Source organism: Lethenteron reissneri, chromosome 12 (assembly GCF_015708825.2).
Source record: "Lethenteron reissneri isolate LAM-NWPU_2019-01 chromosome 12, ASM1570882v1, whole genome shotgun sequence".
Classification (NCBI taxonomy): domain Eukaryota; kingdom Metazoa; phylum Chordata; class Hyperoartia; order Petromyzontiformes; family Petromyzontidae; genus Lethenteron; species Lethenteron reissneri.
In genome coordinates, this window is record NC_083790.1 from 3398128 (window position 1) to 3417347 (window position 19220).

Here is a 19220-nt window from a genome sequence, read left to right on the forward strand (position 1 = left end):
TCACGCATTGAGGACAAGAATGACACCCACCACATTAAGCTGTCACTTGCACCATCCCTCCTACTGTGTGCATAATATTTTGGCACAACCGCCGCCCCCCAACTCCTGTTTGGTGGCAGAAACTAAACTATTTTTGTTGAGATTTCTTCTTGACATTAGTTTTCCTCACCATTACAATAATCTGCCACTGGTTGAACAAAAACAAAAGGCCTGGCTACCACGTTATTCGTACAATGTACATGTATTTTAGCAGTGGTTGTCCTGAGGATAGACTTGCTTCCTGTCATAGGATTGTGGAATTTCCACCGCTGAGCTCAGGGCTTATTTGAGCAGGAAATCACGTTGACTTTAGACTATTGTGCGTTTCATGAATGTAAGGTTTCTTTTGTGCATGGTGAGTTTAAGTTGATAATGGGCAGGTGCGAGCGAGAGTGTGTGGTTAGTTGAGCACAAGCTTTGTGGTTTTAATTTGCAACGTGGTAGGTTTCATGGGGGTGGGTGTACCTTGTGGGTTTATGTCATTTAAGATGGCTGTATTCGTAGTGTTATGCTTTTTGAAACGATTGTGTGACATTTCTAGTCTTTGGTTTGGCTCTTTGTGGTGGCTTGGATCATGACGAGGGACAGCCATGCAGTTCATGGTAACTATCCATTTGTTTTGCATTAGCTACCCCATTAAACCAATTAGTGTCTCCCGTTTCGCATTCTTTCATGCCAAGTAATTGAGAATCACTACAGCTGTGGTGCGACGCATGCTAGCAAATCCACGTATTCAGAATCTGAACCTGTATTCAACTCGTCCCAAAGGCGGCTCCCCCTAAACTTCTATCATATAACTAGACACACACTCTACTTACCTGATAAAGCACACTCACCAGACACTCACCAGTCACTCACCTGCCACTTTTACACCACTGACCACTCACCAGTGATCTGAAACACTGTCCAGACACCACCACTGACCAGGTGCTCACCAGACACTAGCCACAGATTATACAACAAAACATAACAGACCTTAATGCGCTGTTTCCGATACTTGTTTGATTACATTGGCTAGCTATGCATCCGTGTCAAGCTGTTGGCGTGCGTACAAATTGCTAATGAAAGACACTCTTGCATCTTTACACACACACACGGCATACTAGAGCGTGCAAAATTCGGACTCCAGTAATGTTCAAGTCTGATAAAACACGCGCTAGCACAGTGGTTAGCGCACTGCCCCATATGAACTCGGTAACCGTGAGTTCGATTCCTAGACGCGGCCAACATCAGCCACGAACGATATCTGGAACCGGTTACCTGGGAGCCTCCACTCCTCACCAGCCCGCTTCACTGACCAGTGTGGTGAAGTATGGTCAAACAACCCCCCCCCCCTCCCCATGATAGACACGATTTTGTGAGACCTTCGTCCAGTAGTGGATTCACAAAGAGTTGTATTTGTAATCTAAAATGAGTTCACTCCGTACATACTCTTAGGTTTTTTAGGTAAAATAAAAATAATTGAAATAATTCATAATCAACGTTTTTGGGTTTAGATCGCGTTATTTATAAATGTGTCGTAACCCTCCACCACCCGACACGGCCAATCAGTAAAAAAGTGTCACGTTGACAAAAGACAAATAGTTCACTGCTTTAGCCCACCGGTGTGTTGAAGCCACAACATTTACAATTTGAGTACGACGTTTCGCTTGTAATTGCATCCAGCATCATCGCCAGAATTCTGGCGAATTTCCCGATTATGAATAACATTGGTCGCGAAAGCCTACGTGTTAAATTGAAATAATAATAGAAATAAAATAATAATAATAATTAATTAATTTCTATTACTATTTCTATTATTAATATTTTTATTATTTATTTTTACCTACGTCACTTTATCGAAAAAAACCTAAGAGTATGAATCCTTGCAGTCACGAAAGCTTCAAATCTAGAATTCACTCCGTAAACTCACGACTCTATAGACTCACACTAGCTGCTTTCTGTTAAAGCATGCACACTTGAGATTAACATAACTATGTGGCAAGTGTTCAACAACGTGCATTTGGAAAGCCAAGGGCTGTCAATCATCTCTCTCTCTATATATAAATTTAGTGCAAGCCCCTGCAGTACACAGACACCCAAAGCCAATATCCCGTTTGCTATAAATACCACATTGTGTTCCGCTTATACAAGGCGATCCATTTATAAATGCCCCCACTGATTTCTGTCCGCCAATTTATTCTCACAGGTCGATTGAATAGCGTGAGAGCGACGGCTCCGTATCTCACAGAGGAGGGAGTTTCACGGTTTAAGACATGTGGTGAGATCGATGGGAGACGTGAAGAGGCCTTGAAATAAAAATGTAATTTCTTCCATACTGCAAAGTTATTTCGGTGGGGTATCTATAAGTGGATCAGCCCTGTATACGCTGTTTTCTCCCGATTAATAGACGTTCCAGAGAGTAAGACGCAACCCAAACAAGTCATTGGCACCGGTGTCAATAAAGTTAGACAGCTTTGTGTCGCTGACACGCACACACGCGCGCACGCACATATACAACGGATCACAAAACGCAACCCCCAAAACTTTTGTTTGAAAATAACAGGACAAACATCGGGGAGACAATGCAGCCGAGGTTCGTGCGCAGCTCAGTGCGATTGTGGTTAGACGCTCGGTGAACTTGATCTCAAAGGCATTACAGCAGAAGCAATGGTCAGCGGCAAGAGACAGACAGACACATCGTCGCACAATTTTAAACAAATTTTTTTTTAAAAAGGTGGCTAAAAAACTCGTCCACGCATCGCTTTTGCGCGCACTCACCTGCATGTGCCGGCCACGCGTGTTGCAGGACGCACATGGCCGAGATCAAACTCAAAGCCGAGTTCCATCTTTTAGTCTTCCACTTCACTGTCGCGTGCCAACCCATTCTCGCTGTGATAACGCAAACGTTGCCCTGCCGTGCGCACCTATGTTTCTGCTTTGTGAATTCTTGCACGTGGAACGTCTGGCGTGCCGGCTTGCTAACTTACTGGCTTGCCGACACAACAACAAAAAACCCAACTAAATCACCGTTAGTGGAACTTTAAAGGCTGCATTGGTCTACACGTTTCATATGAAGCTCCGCAGACGCGACCTGCTGGGGACTGGGCTATTTGAAAGCCAATGTTTATCCGCGGGTCTGTTCTGCACCCAGCCGGGGAATGTCCGCAACTTGTTACCGGTCGTATGGGTTGCAGTGCAAGACCAATGACCAGAGAGAGGGAGAGAGAGAGAGCGAGCAATACAAGCCACCCACCCAACCCACTTACAAGTCGGTAGGGACTATCCACTCACCACTCAGCCAACCACCCACCCACCCATCCAGAAATCTCCCTCCCTCTCACTCCACCTCCAGCAGCGCCACGCACAGGCATTCAACACTCCACTCATTCAAGCACCCACCCAACCCACCCAACTCGTACGCACATACACACACCTACCAGAGACTCGCTCCATCTAACGCACATTCACGTGCTCATTCACTCACTCGCTCACGCACCCATCCATCCACACGCAAAGACAAAGGTCACCCGTTATAGCCTTAACGGATTGTAGGGGCAAGTGTTGTTAGCGAGCACATACGAAGGCCGGCACTTACCACCGCACTAAGTTATCATTTGAGGCTGAGTCGACCTAAGCGAGGCGCAGGACCGGTTCCAGATAATCGTCACTGGTGTCGAACCTGGGTTCGTAGCACAGCGCGCTAATCGCTGCACTAGCGCTCCCCGCCACGCGCATGCACTAACACCCACCCCAAGACTCTCTAACTCACATTCACTCACTCACTCTCCCAGCACGAATTCACGCACTCACACCCACTCACACCCAAGACTCACTCTAACTCATTCACAAACGCCCCCATCCACTCTCATACGCACAGACACACCTACAAACACGCACTCTCATTCAGTCTCACAGACAAAGGTTCTCCCAAGATCTTTAGGGCAAGTGCTGTCAGCGAGCACCTATGATGACCGGCACGGCTCACACGCTCAGCCGCCTTTGTCTCCCCAGTGCTGATGTTTACTCATTTGAGGAATTTAAGGTTGAGTCGACGTAGGGGGAGGTCCAGGACCGATTCAAATATCCACCATTGTTATTGGATTCGCGATTTAAAATCGAACTCTGGTGGCTTGGGTTCGCAGCGCAAAACGTTAACTACTAGACTACTGCCTCCCTCTGACACTTTCGGTGAATCCATCCAGACCCCCTCCAACCCACACGCACCCACCCCCCACCCACACACATACACCCCCTTCACACTCAAGCGCATACCCCTCCCCCCACCTCACCTCTTATACCCCCCCCCCTTCATACCGCCCCCCCCCCCAAACACACACGCACCACACCAACATTCCCACTCAGCCGGGTCACATCCCATACCTCGCAATGCGCCCCAACACGCAGCCGCCCACTCACCTTTCACTGCATTAAACGGACTGCATGAATTGTAAGCAGGGGGGGGGGGCGGTCTTGTGGGCTATTGTCAGAGCAAGAGAGAGAGCAGGGGCGATCCATTCATCTCGAAAATGACCCTAACTCAACGAAAACAATGTCCTGTGTTTTTTTTTTTTGTAAACGGAAGGTTTGTTGCCAAAACAGGGCCGGTTGTATCTTCGCTGGAGCCTTAGCGATGTTGGTAATTTTGATAAGTTTTTGCAGACTATGTATTCCGTTAGAGGTAAAGAGTGGTGCTACATATATTGTAAAAAAAGAGATCCCTTCGTCGATCTACTGCTGGATGGAGACCTTCCCACGTTGTGTCAGTCGTGCAGTTGTCTGACCATACTTCACCATACACTGGTCAGTACTAGTTGGTGAAAAGTGGTAACCGGGGAGCTCAGGACCGGTTCAGATGTGACTCGCCATTGATGTTATCCGTGGGTTTAAATAGTCCAAGTTAATTTACAAAAGAAATACATAAAATACGCTGTGATAGCGACATGACAACAGGAACGGTTCTGAAAAATGTGTCGTTATAAATCAACACGCCTTTGAAGTTTGAGTCTTGAGGACAAAAATACTTTTGTTTGAGGAATGCCGTTCGCGTATCCTATCTCCAACGATTCCATTTACAGACGCCACTGGACACCCAGGAAAACCACCACGAACTCTTGTGAGAGACAGCAGCCACACTTTGTGCCACGAAAGGACAACGTTGTAAAAAAAACTTTTAAAAACACCAAACAATGCAACGCATTCCGCGGTTATTAAAACGTGTCAAGAACAACATTTACAATATCTGACACGTATAATGGCAGCCCGAGGCTTGCTTCCTTGACCTTTTAGGTTAACCTATAAGGCTATCACCTCAATACATCTGGTAGGAATTTTCTTTGCTCAAATCAGTGAACTAAGCCAATTTGAAGTCTTAACCTGTCTGCTGTCGGCAACAATTTCTTAAAACACCATGAAGCAAACGGATTCCCAAAACTCCAGTCCATGCGAACCAGCAGCATCGAATGTGGATCTCGACAAATGCAAACGAAGCATGGGTCGCAAGCGACTCGTGAAAAAAAATAGGGGTGAGCCAAATATCAGTTCCAATTAAAATCCTAATAAACATACAAGAAGTGCATTCACATAAAGAGAACATGAAGTGTAAAGAGAAAATTAACATAAAATGGAAATGCGTTCATCCCTATCATATCTGTATCTGTCTTCCCTCATTTAACTCCATCTTTGTATCTTGTCGATTTCTCTCATTTTACTACATCTGTCTCAACTCTGTCTCTTCTTTAGTCCTCTCTTCAGCTCTGTATTTTGTCTAAACCTATCAGACATCCAGTAAATGTCAATTTCTTGCCTATATTTCCCATCATATTGCTCATTTGGAAATGGAGAGGCCGAAATATTATGTCTGCTTTGGGCCTCCAATGGGCCAATACCTCCACTGCCCAGCATTCAGGATTACATTTGTGATCTTCTTGGTTAATACTGTACATATGTAGTCAATTAACACACTGCGCGCACCTTATGATTGCTCAACACATACCACGTGGCGTATAGTGCGCACACATGCACGTACACACGTATGCATACACTATTTCTTAGTTTAAATTAAATCAGCAATCAATACATGCAAGGTACAGACACGATTTCTATGTTAATCGATGCTTTCTGCATCACGTGGTGCATATACACGCATGAATATATAATGAAAGAGGTTGAATCAATGGCAAGGGCGTGTGGTGGGGTAAAGTGTGGGTACTTTCCATCACCAATACACATCTTCCAAGACTTCCGGACAGCACGCAGTAGGCCAACATTCCCTCGAGATGGGCTCTCTAGATCTGTCTAAATTTAAGGTACTTCCACCTATGAGCAATTGCAGGGCTGCGCCTTCATCCCCATATTTATAAAAAGGAAATTTGTGAATGTGTGTCTGTTCAAAATGTTTAGCGTACTTCCCGACATGCAACAAACTTGAAATTTGCCATGTGGGTACTTTCCAGAATGTACACCATGCAAAAATTATTAAAATACACTTTTGTGTTTTTTTTATTTGGGGGGGGGGGGGGGGGGGAGCTCAATAATGTATATATTTTTTGCACGGCAAGTGAACTGTGACGTCAAACTGTCATGTGACCCGCGCATGTCGAAGCGAAACGCATTGTAGTGTAGTGGTTAGCGCGCCGCGCTGGTGTGGTGTGTGAACATTGCCACTGGGGGGACAAAGGCGGCCGGGCGTGGTGAATCCAAGTCCCGGGCGAAGCCGGGTAGAAAAGCTAGTCTTGTATATATGTACGCGTTCATCGGAGGAAATCTCAATATAGGGGGAATATTGATTATGGCTAAAGACAGAGGCTCCTGTCAATTCACATATTGGCCAGTGTTTTCACCAGATTGTTGGTGACAATGTTCCAATGTGCCCTTTGCCGATGTGTTTTTGGCAGGTTGGTCAAGATGTGAATCTGGCATGGTTTAACCTGCTTAGTACATTGACGGGAGGGACCCCCCTGCTAATATCAGGCGTGTGCTGCGAGGTGGTCAGTATTTAGCAGTACAAACATGGACTATTGCATCTTTCTGTGCGGAACTTTGAGTGGTACCTTCTCGTATGTGTGGATCTTCTACAAACTCCAAGCTTCCTCCCACATGCCACAAACTCGTGAACGGATTTGCCAGACATCCATCCCAATGGAGGGCCGTCTTCAGACTCGGTGCAATATCATGAATGAGGTTTTATTTCATTACATTTCTTAAAATTCCTATCGAACAGCGCAGGGCACGCAGTCTAGATATCAGATACATATTTAAAAGTCAGATACACAGATCTCACATACATATCTATAAGTCAGATACACAGATCTCAGATACATATATATGTCAGATACACAGATCTCAGATACATATCTGCAAGTCAGATACACAGATCTCAGATACATATCTACAAGTCAGATACACAGATCTCAGATACATATCTATAAGTCAGATACACAGATATCAGATACATATCTATAAGTCAGATACACAGATCTCAGATACATATCTGCAAGTCAGATACACAGATCTCAGATACATATCTATAAGTCAGTAGTCAGATACACAGATATCAGATACATATCTACAAGTCAGATACACAGATATCAGATACATATCTATAAGTCAGATACATAGATCTCAAATACATATCTACAAGTCTCCCAGCAAAAATTCAACTTTCGTTCAACGTTGCACGTTTACTGGTCTGTGCCAGTACTTAGTTTTGCATCGAGGTTTGCGTCTCTTTTTTTTAAGAAACACAAAAATAACTTAAGTGAGTAAAATATGACTGCCTGCCCACCTGCCCTCGTTTTACCGGGACAGTCCGTGAATTGTCATCCCTGTTCAGGTGGCAACAGCTGATTTGTTCTGATCTCTGCACGGCGATACGGTGCTCAGCTTTATCATGGCATACTGCAACAGCTTTGACAGACATAACGTGATTTAAAGCTTTCGTGACTGCAGGGATTCATCTTCTTGGTTCTTTCGGTAAAGTCACGTAGAAGAGAAATATTAAAATAATAAAAATATAACGTAATAACATAAAAAATTCTCACGACGTTTCGGCCACAACACAAGCAGCCGTCCTCAGGTGAAGAAACAGAGCTGTCGGAAAGACAGCAGAAGTGTCCTCTGTGTCTTTCTGACAGCTGTTTCTTCACCTGAGGACGGCTGCTTGTGTTGTGGCCGAAACGTCGTGGGAATTTTTATTTTATTATGTTTCAGTTTGTATTACTTTATTTCCCTTCTACGTGACTTTACCGAAAGAACCAAGAAGATGAAGACCTAACGTGGCTTGAGAAATGTGTCCGGGTTTGGTCTGTTGCAAAAGCCTGCAGCGAAAGTCCATATTTAATACACGAAAAACCTGGTCTTGACACAGCTGTAAACCCAATACGGTGAACTCGTTTTGTAGTACAGGGGAAATTGAGTTGTAGAGTCCATACGGCATGCAGACGTTTCAATCCCTTACAACAAAACATGTCTATGTGTTTGCGTTTCTCCCTTGTGATGGGACTTTGTAGTATGAAGGTTGAGATGTATAAGGACACGGGGTGACCAATACGGTCTGAATTGGTCTGTTAAAAAGGTCGGCACTGAGAAGGGGCTGACAGGTTTTGCAATGAACTACTATACACTGCACTAAACACTACTAAACATTACACTACTATACCTGTTAACCCAGTTTACCCCGTATTCTTGTACAGGGAAATTGCGTTGTCAGGTCCATACGGTGTACAGCCGTTTCAATACGTGCAAAAAAAACATTGTCTATTTGTGTTTCTTCCTTGTGATGGGACTTTGTAGGATGAAGGTTGATATTTATATGGGCACGGGGTGACCAATACGGTGTGAAGTGGTCTTTAATAAGTTAGTGCGCTGATAAGGAGTTGAGAGGTATGGGGTCCATGTTAACACACGTGGCATTGGAACCTAATAATTCGGCGAAACGATTACGTGGTGAAAAAGAGTTTAGTATAATTCATTATTAAAAACACGCGATAATCCCCGTGCCGTGTTAATGTAAAGCAAAAGAAGTAACTTTGAGAGTTGTTTTCATTAAGGTGTCAACACAAACGCCGCTGAGCTAAACAATGTCCATCGTGAAGCATGCAACACGATAACAGCCCGCTCAGTACTTCTCATCACATTCACCCACCGCCGATTCCACACCGATTAAAAAACACATTCATGATGTAAATGACACACAGACAACCCCATACTGTAAACATAACTTTCTTGATTAACGCAAAAACAAACAAACAAGAAATCGTCTCTGTTATTCGCTTCATTGACGTATTTCCCCCCCTTAGTATTATATCATTCTGCGACGAAAGCGCAACGACCCAATTGACCGCCAAGTCTTCGTCGTCGTGGTAGCGGGCAGCATGGCGCCTTACACAGGCAACTTCGACTTGGAGAGCGAGGTGTGTGCCACGGGAAACATCTCCGTGAAGAAGTTCCGCTCCAGGGAGTCGGGCCTCACCGTCTGCCTGGCCGACGTCGAGGGCCCACTGGTCGGCGGACACTTCTGCCTGGGTGAGGCTCGCGACAGCCGTGACGAATTACGCCGGGACTGGCGGGGAGCTTCTCTGGTCTGCGGCCTAAGTCGGTGGTGGTGGTTGTGGTGGTGATGGTTGTGATGGTGATGGTGGTGATGGTTGTGGTTGTGGTGGTGATGGTGGTGGTTGTGGTGGCGGTGATGGTTGTGGTTGTGGTGGTGATGGTTGTGGTGGTGGTGATGGTTGTGGTGGTGGTGATGATTGTGGTGGTGGTGATGGTTGTGGTGGTGATGGTGGTGGTGATGGTTGTGGTGGTGGTGATGATGGTTGTGGTGGTGATGGTTGTGGTGGTGGTGATGGTTGTGGTGGTGGTGATGATTGTGGTGGTGGTGGTGATGGTTGTGGTGGTGGTTGTGGTGGTGATGGTTGTAGTGGTGATGGTGATGGTGGTGATGGTTGTGGTTGTTGTGGTGATGGTGGTGGTGGTTGTGGTGGCGGTGATGGTTGTGGTTGTGGTGGTGATGGTTGTGGTGGTGGTGGTGATGGTTGTGGTGGTGGTGATGGTTGTGGTGATGGTTGTGGTGGTGGTGATGATTGTGGTGGTGGTGATGGTTGTGGTGGTGGTTGTGGTGGTGATGGTGGTGGTGATGGTTGTGGTGGTGGTGATGGTTGTGGTGGTGGTGATGATGGTTGTGGTGGTGATGGTTGTGGTGGTGGTGATGGTTGTGGTGGTGGTGATGATTGTGGTGGTGGTGGTGATGGTTGTGGTGGTGGTTGTGGTGGTGATGGTTGTGGTGGTGATGGTTGTGGTGGTGGTGATGGTTGTGGTGGTGGTGATGATTGTGGTGGTGGTGATGGTTGTGGTGATGGTGATGGTTGTGGTGGTGGTGATGGTTGTGGTGGTGGTGATGATTGTGGTGGTGGTGATGGTTGTGGTGGTGGTGATGGTTGTGGTGGTGGAGATGGTTGTGGTGGTGGTGGAGATGGTTGTGGTGGTGGTGGTGATGGTTGTGGTGGTGGTGATGATGGTTGTGGTGGTGATGGTTGTGGTGATGGTTGTGGTGGTGGTGATGGTTGTGGTGGTGGTGATGATTGTGGTGGTGGTGGTGATGGTTGTGGTGGTGGTGATGATTGTGGTGGTGGTGGTGATGGTTGTGGTGGTGGTGATGGTTGTGGTGGTGATGGTTGTGGTGGTGGTGATGGTTGTGGTGGTGGTGATGGTTGTGGTGGTGGTGATGATTGTGGTGGTGGTGATGGTTGTGGTGATGGTTGTGGTGGTGGTGATGGTTGTGGTGGTGGTTGTGGTGGTGTGGTGGCGGTGGTGGCGCGCTGTGAATGTATGCTGATGGGTGTTGGTGATCATGTTGTTGCTGGTGGTGATGGTGGTGTTGTTTGTAGTGGTGTTGATGATTGTTGGTGATGGATGGTGACGGTGGTGGTGTTGGATGTTGCTGGTGATTGTTGTGAGGGTGAAGATGTTGCTGGTGGTGATAGTGTTGATGGTGTTGATGATGTTGATTGTGGTGATGTTGGTGGTGATTGTTGTGATGGTAGAGGTGTTGCTGGTGGTGGTAGTGTTGATGGTGGTGACTGGATGGTGGTGATTGTGGTGGTGTTGATGTTGCTGGTGATTGTGGTGATGTTGGTGGTGATGCTCTTTGATCATGGTGCTGGTGTTGGTGGTAGTCATGACACTGTTGATGATGATGATGCTGTTTACTGGTGATAGTGATGCTGTTGGTGGCGTTGATGATGGTGTTGATGATTATGCTGGTTGATGATTATGGTGTTGGTGATCTTGATGTTGATGATAGTGGTTATGTAACTGATGATGGTGATGCTGCCCGTTATGTTGTTGGTGGTAATGCTGATGATGATGATGATGGTGGTGATGATAATGATTGTTGTGCTGCTCTTCCTAGTGATGACGATTAGGATGCTAATGATGGTGCTCATGCTAATGTTCATGATCATGATGGTTGTGATAGTAGTGCTCATGTTGTAAATGTTGCTGGTGCTGACACTGCTGCTACTGTTGTTGATGATGTTGGTGATAATGATGTCGGTGCTCTTGTTACTGATGATGGTGGCCGTGCACTTCCTGATGATGATTATTATGGTAGTGATGGTGCTGAGAATGTTCATGGTGATGGCAGTGATGTTAGTATCGGTGTTACTTCTGCTGGTGGTGCTGGTTATGTTACTGGTGGTAATGATGCTGATAATGGTGGTGATGCTGTTTCTGATGATGGTGGTCATGGACTTCCTGATGGTGGTGGTGATGGTCCTGAGGATGTTAATGGTGATAGTAGTGATGCTGGATGTAATTACCAGCGAAACATTCGTATTAAAATTGTGAATGTTGTAGATTTACGCTCCAACACACCGGTGGGCTGAAGTAGTAACTAATTGGCGCGTTGTTTACGTGACAAACCTTACTGGCTGTATCAGGTGGTGGAGGTTACGACACATTTCAGATATAATATTTAATAATATTGGTGGCTAAAGCCTACTGTTAAACTGAGTAGTGATGTTAATATCGGTGTTACTCCTGCTGGAGGTGCTGATGATGGTGCTGATGCTAATGATCCTGATGGTGATGTTGATTATTGTGGTGAACGGTCTTGCCACATAAATTTGGCTCGATTAGTATCTGGCCTAATCCAAAATTGAATTATTGTTAATTAATTGCAATGTTGTGTTGGATGAGAACTATAACCGATTCCAGAAGTTGACAAACATCAACATTGTGACAAACTATTAGGATGCCAGCAAATTTCCCAAAACTATGCCATGTCTCCACCACACAGTGACCACTCACAAAATGACTTCATTATCCAAATAAAGTCCTCTTATTTTTTTTATTTCACGCACTTATTCGTGGAATTGTTTGCTGTTTTTTACGGACTTAATTTTTTTCCCTCCAATTCTGCATTAAGACGTGCACTTGTGTTTCAGCAACGGAGGCTTACGATGATGATGGCCTGCCCCACACCTTGGAGCACCTTGTCTTCATGGGCAGCGAGGAATACCCGTACAAAGTGAGAGAACACTGACACTGCGCTTACTGAATTCTTTATGTCATATTGCAATATTCAGGGCTTTGCAAATCTATTGCTGGATGAAGGCATCTCCACCCCACATTGGTTGGGTTTGTTTGGCCATATTGGCACCATGCTGGTCAGCGCACATTCGGGAATAGAGTGTACCAGGATCCGGTTCATATTTAAATCGCCACTCAAGTTATCCATGACAAGGAGTCAAACTGAGGTCACCAGCTTCATAGCACTTTGTAGGAACTAATACACCATCGTAACCCACCCAGCACTCTTTACATGACGTCACCTTTTTTTATTTAATCTTAAAATGATAATTGAAAAGTTAAGTTTTAACTAAAAATAAAATGTGTATCATATTCATATACCATGATAAAACTATTGCTGTGGTAATTGAGGAATATTCACATTGATGGTCCTGCATAACCTAACATTATAAAAACATTACATATTTACACATGTATCAAAATGTGTCTGAGATAGCTGCCATTCTTACCATTTAGCGAAGTTGTGAAATGTAATGCAAAGGTGTGAACTTTATGACATTTGTCATAACATAACACTGTAATAGTGTGCGCCGTTTTATTTTACACACAGTACATATACATGGATTTTGTTGCATTTTCTGACACTTGAATGCAATACGTATCCCATGTTGGTGTTGAAGGCACTGCGATAATGTTTTCCTGTTCATGTGCTGTAGGGTGTCTTGGATCTCCTAGCAAATCGGTGTCTGGCGCAAGGAACAAATGCATGGACAGACACCGATCACACGTGTTACACCATCACGACGGCTGGGAGTGAGGGTTTTCTCAACCTGCTGCCCATTTACCTGGACCACATTCTTTACCCGACACTGACGGTAACCAGTTACACGTGAACATCTTCGTAATTCTAAACGTCATTTGTCTCTCATCCAGCCTATGAGTCATATTACGCGTGTTATTTTATGGCATAACAAGGCAAGTAAAGACTCGTTCTAACCAGAAGGCACCAGGAACCTATTGTATCCATGATGAATTATGTGCAGCGTATGGCATTTAACCGAGGTAAAATAATACAACTCCAACGGTTTTTGTCAAAATAGTAATATTTACGTTAATATATGTGATGTGAATGTTTGTGGTGACTGGTTGTTGGAGGGAAAATCCCAATAAGGCTTCACACCACTCATGCCTTGCAGTCTTTTTGAGAATTGCAGATGAGAAAAATATTCTCCCCGTCTTAAGGATCAACTGGTGTTAGCTCAGTAACATTGATAGCCCATGCACATATATGTAAAGAAATAGAATGTTGTCAATCCACTGCTGGATGATGGCCTTCCCACGCCGCGTGGGTCGTTGGAGTTACTTTACCCTACTTCACTGGTTGGTGCTGGTTAGTGAAGCCGGGGAATGCATACGTGGGGTTATTAAATTATAGTACAGCATTCAAATGTTCTGCAGTACCCTCTGCTGCCCACCATGTAGCCCCACGACCTTTAGCAGCCTCTTTGTGCATGGTGGTCACCCATCCACGCACTATCCAGGTGCACTTCTGCTTAGCTTGCGAGATCTGCCAAGATCGGGAACATTGTGTTTGATTTGGTCAAAACAGCTTGCTGACACTTATCAAATAAATGTACGAAAAAGGAAATGGTACCTTACGTCTGATTTTGTCTCTTTTACATTTTCCGTTGTGGTGCGCAGGAATCCAGCTACATCACGGAAGTGCATCACATTAATGGCGATGGGGAGAACGCCGGCGTCGTTTACTGTGAAATGCAGGCTCGAGAGAACACGGGAGAGAGCCGCACGCATCGTGCCATGCTTAATGCCATGTACTCCGGTCGCTGTGGGTACAAAGTGAGAAGTGCACATATTTGCTTGGAATCACGGGAATGTTGACATTTTCCTTTTCGTCTGTTTGGTGTTAAATCGTGGCCGCATGTTTGTGTCCTTGCAGTCAGAAACCGGCGGGATGCTAGAGAACCTCAGGATGAGCACCTCGCATAAAAAGGTCAGCGCGCGAAATGCAACGTTCCATTCGTGTCACTTTTATTCCTGAGGCCCATGTGGAAGTGCTGATATTTCTAATAATGCTTGGCAGGTATGCGACTACCACCGCACGTTTTATCGGCCCGAGAATCTTTGCCTCATCATCACGGGCCAGGTGGACCCTGAAGAAGTTTTCCGGGCTTTGGATCTCACCGAACAAAAAATTAAATCAAAGGTGACTTCTTACCACTTCCTACGTCATGTATAAAGACACACATACAGACAGTCGTGACGAATGCACGTTTTAATGATGTTCCAGAAGGCCTAGATAGCTTATGTCTGGTACAATTTTTTTCCAGTATATTCGTATTACGAGAAATGTTTGTAAATGAAAACATGTTTTTGTGCCCCCAAAAAGAATCTTAAACAAATTTGGGATTTTTTTTATTTTTTTATTTTGGAGTGTTTTGAATGGTGCTGAATGAATATATATAGTCAGGTAATGGATACTTTTATTGGGTACTTTTATTTTTGAAAGGTACTGATAACATTCGGGGCGGGGGGGGGGAGAAATAACGTATTTTTGTTGTTGAACCAAGGCCATCGCAACTATGTGGGTTGGAGTGGGCTAGCGCGATTGTGAATCTATATCAAATCTTCAATAATGCATCATTAGTGAATCAAACAATTAGCTCCTGTGGAGTGTGACACTAAAACTGAATGAAAGCAGGTGAAGCCCATTACTGGATACTTATTTTAAGCCAACGTCTATATTTTAACTTTTTTGTAAAGACTACTAGAAGTTGTTTTTCGACAAATGTATTATCGTTGCTGAATTAAGCGATTTCTGTTGATGTTCCAGGAACCCCTGCCACCTCACGTGCGTCCTTGGCAGTCCTCTGTTCCTGAGTTTACAGACTTAACAGAGTCTGTGGTGCGATACCCAAGTGATGATGAGACAACCGGCATGGTGACCGTCGCCTGGCGGGGTCCATACGCCAAGGTGAAAATCTTGCGTCCTCATAAACATACTCTTAGGTTTTTTCGGTAAAGTCACGTAGAAAAAAATAATAAATAATAAATAAATAATACATTTTATAGAAATAATAATAGAAATAACATAATAAATCACGAAGTTTCCGCAAAAATTATTATTTATTTATTATTATTTATTTTCACCTACGTGACTTTACCGATGAAACCTAAGAGTATGAATCCTTGCAGTCACGTAAGCTTCAAATCCTCATAAACACTTGAGATTGACCACGCCAATATGTGTATATTGGCGTTGGCAATTGTATCCTGAAGGAAGACAAACCCATCCTGAAGGAAAACAAACTCCAAATTAGTCATGCAAATAATCCTTTGTAGAAATGTCATAGGTTGTTTGAATTTTGCTATCAAATGTAGAGTTGAAGCTATGTTAATGGGAAAAAAAACACTTCAAAGTTTCAGTCAAGAATGTCATTATGCAACCGATGTTTGAATGCAACATCAATGCAGAGATTGCTACGACTCAGCCCCTGGTTGTGAACGTAACGTTTTGTCTCTCTACCTAAGTGTCATCTGTGCTTCGAACAGTGTAGAAAATATAGCCTTGGTACGTTTCGACAATATAAGAGCTATTGTTTTTTTCGCGTTGCCTATATGCTTCATTGCACATGTACTTAGTGAACACATTGGACAAGGTGTCGAGAGGCCGCTGTTTAACGGCCACTCGCTTGTTTCCCCACGCACGTACAATGTAGGATCTGTACAAGATGACTGCCATCGCTACGCTTATGGAGTATTTGAGCGATACGGCCATATCTCCACTCCAGCGGGACTTGGTGGAGATCTCGGACCCGTACTGCAACAAGGTACCCTACCTTAGACCTTTGACCTTATTCTTTCTTGCACTCGACAGAACATCGGGCAAAACAGCTTAGAATATAACTTGTGGTTTTTCAACTAACTAAGCTGTGTCGTCCAATGAAATTCCAGTGACCTCAAATCACGTAATTACATGGCAAAATTTGTTTTCTTAATGCCCTCCACCACCCGACATGGCGTGTACATGTGTTTAACGAGCCAATTATTACTTTTTGGCTCACGGGTAAGTTGAAGAATAATTTTCAAAACCAAATTTCGCACTCGGATACAACATTTGCTGGACGCCACATCGAGCATCATCAGGATAAGATTCCGGAATTCAGAATTATAATATAGGTAGTCAGACTAATGATGTTACCTGACCCGGCTTTTTAAATAGGGTTCTTAAACAGGTGTCTTTACCACACTGGAAGGACCAATCATTCACATTGGATATTAACCATTAAATATTAATTCCAATTCTTTGGGTCTTTCGGTAAAGCCACCTAGATAGAAAAAATAGTCATAATAATAACAATATAATTTTTTCTATCTGTGGCTTTACCGAAAGACCCAATGAATATGAATTCCTGTGAATATAATTTGTGAAAACCTACTTGTTAAGTTGTCGATTTTGTCTCTCCAATTCTCTCTTGGTCTTCCTCTTTTTCCGTCGTTGAAAAATTACTCGCTGTGTTTATCGACAGTCAGATTCTACAACCTTTTAACTTCCCAGTAGATAACTGTGAACTTATGACCGTAACAAAGCATTTCAGCCCGAGGTACGGTATTGACAAATTTGCCCCAAAGGCACTGCAAATGCACCGGGGTGTTTTTGTACACGCTGTCTGCATTTTTCATGTTATAGCCAAAAGCTCTATGCCGGCTGAGGCTGCATCGTAGTACAGCAGCAGTGTGGTGTATTGTCATGAAGTCACTCATGTAGTGTATGGAGTGATGGCCTCTGTGGTTAGTCGACTGCTCGGTGAAGCTGGTGCCCTTAGTTTGATTCCTCGCCACGGCTAACATGATTGGCGAAGGATATCTGGCACTGGACCTCTCCCCCCCCCCAACTCCCTTTTCACCAACCCGCACTGACCAATGTGGTGAGGTATGCTCAAACAACCTCCGTGACTTGTATGGGAGTACATTTATATTATTTAAAGCGAGGTACTTTTTTTTTTTCAAAGAGGAAAATTTCATACAGTGTGCATTAATGGGTGTAACGATTCTGCCCCCTTCTGCTTCAACGAATTGCCTTGAATTATGGCTGGGGTTCATCTTCTTGGTTCTTTCGGTAAAGTCACGTAGAAGGGAAGTAATAAAATAATAAAAATAAAACATAATAAAATAAAATAATTCTCACGACGTTTCGGCTACAACGCAAGCAGCCGTCTTTAGGTGAAGAACCGTCTTCAGGTGAAGAACCTTCTTCACCTGAAGAACCAAGAAGACGAATCCCTGCAGTCACGAAAGCTTTAAATCGAAATTATGGCTGGGGTTCAATGCAAGACTCATTTTATTTGTACAATGTGGTGTGGGAGAGCCCATTGCATACGACATGCACACATTTCAACAATGTCGAGTCTTCCACATGCGCTCTGACGCTTGTATCGCGAGTTTCAGATTTGACATAAGTTGACGCATTGTAATACCCTCCCAAAATTCTCGATGAAAGTCATAATATCTGGGGTTCCTCCTGCAGGTGACCCAAAACAAAACACGCTGAGACACATTCGACATTCTGCCTCGGTCTGCTGGTAAAGATTCTGTGATTGTCAGTGCCAGTATTTGAGGGTTTAGCTTAAATCACCTATCAGTCTTTGTCTGGCATCTGGCATTTTGCCAAACTGCATTTACAAATGTGCAGGAATGTACACTCTCACTGTAATGTGAGCCCGTATATGCCTTTAAATACCCAACGGTCACAATTATCACTGCACATGATATAATGACTGGATCTAACAACTCCGGTAATTAACTGTTGAAAAATCCACAGTCGTGCATTTTAACTTCTGGATGAAAGGATTTGTCATTTGAAAGGTGTCATTATCATGGAGTATGCTTTACATTTTAAATCAGTAATTAAAACTCTTCATTAAAACAGTTGTGATAATGTAATTAGGCACTCTCCTGAGAAACGTAATAAACCCTGAGTTTATGGACTTTGGAAGTGTCGCTTGCTGGCATGTGCTAGACACTTTCATAGATGTGTGGCAGGTTTTAGGTAAACGGTAGACAGCTCCGTGATGTATCAGTAACTGGACACGCCTACATGCATCTGGAGGGGTTATATGCTCTATTCTGACACTGATGATGCACTGTATACCCCGAGGATAGTGGACATTCCATCGTCTTTTGGTTATTTCTTTTGTACGTTAACTTGTTAAACATTTGCAGGTAAAAAAATTCAGTGGTGTCAACCGTTCATGCGATACAACTATTTACGTGAGCTTTAATGCAGCTTCCATTCATTCCTGCTGAATGTTATTTTGCCATTGTGAAAGTTATTGGAATTGTAAACATAGCGAGTGTCGTGTCGAATGTCACGTGAGTGTTCAACGTTGGGCTTAGTTCGGTTAACATAAACAAGGAGTCAGATCGGATACGAAAGTCGTTTTCAAGAGGGGAGAGACAAAAAGTTGTGATGACTGGTAGTTTTTTTTGGTGTTGAAATGTTATTTTGTTTTCTTTCACCGGCATAGGTAGGTGGTCCTTGTGTACTCGCCGCTGCCCGCAGTAGAGAGAAAATCCTCTTAGATTTTCACTGTAGGTGATTTATTTGATGCCGCGGTAACAAAGTGATGAATGTCAGCACCGGTTGGCTTGCG

At 44.1% G+C, this 19220-nt stretch overlaps 2 protein-coding genes across 3 annotated transcripts in view; one reads left to right on the forward strand and one right to left on the reverse strand.

Annotated features, from left to right (window-relative positions):
- COL5A3 (collagen type V alpha 3 chain) overlaps positions 1-3298 on the reverse strand; it is a 169679-nt gene extending 166381 nt beyond the window's left edge. For both annotated transcript variants that reach the window (XM_061550444.1, XM_061550443.1), the window contains exon 1: positions 2800-3298. In XM_061550444.1, coding sequence (XP_061406428.1) covers positions 2800-2905 — 106 coding nt within the window. In that variant the 5' untranslated portion in view covers positions 2906-3298. The remainder of the gene's footprint in view (positions 1-2799) is intronic.
- A 6075-nt stretch (positions 3299-9373) lies between these two features.
- Positions 9374-19220, forward strand: part of LOC133341762 (uncharacterized protein C05D11.1-like) — a 41376-nt gene continuing 31529 nt past the window's right edge. Inside the window, exons 1-8 of the mRNA XM_061550445.1 lie at positions 9374-9543; positions 12465-12547; positions 13266-13424; positions 14251-14406; positions 14507-14560; positions 14651-14773; positions 15401-15541; positions 16287-16397. Of these exons, the coding sequence (XP_061406429.1) occupies positions 9393-9543; positions 12465-12547; positions 13266-13424; positions 14251-14406; positions 14507-14560; positions 14651-14773; positions 15401-15541; positions 16287-16397 (978 nt within the window). The 5' untranslated portion in view covers positions 9374-9392. The remainder of the gene's footprint in view (positions 9544-12464; positions 12548-13265; positions 13425-14250; positions 14407-14506; positions 14561-14650; positions 14774-15400; positions 15542-16286; positions 16398-19220) is intronic.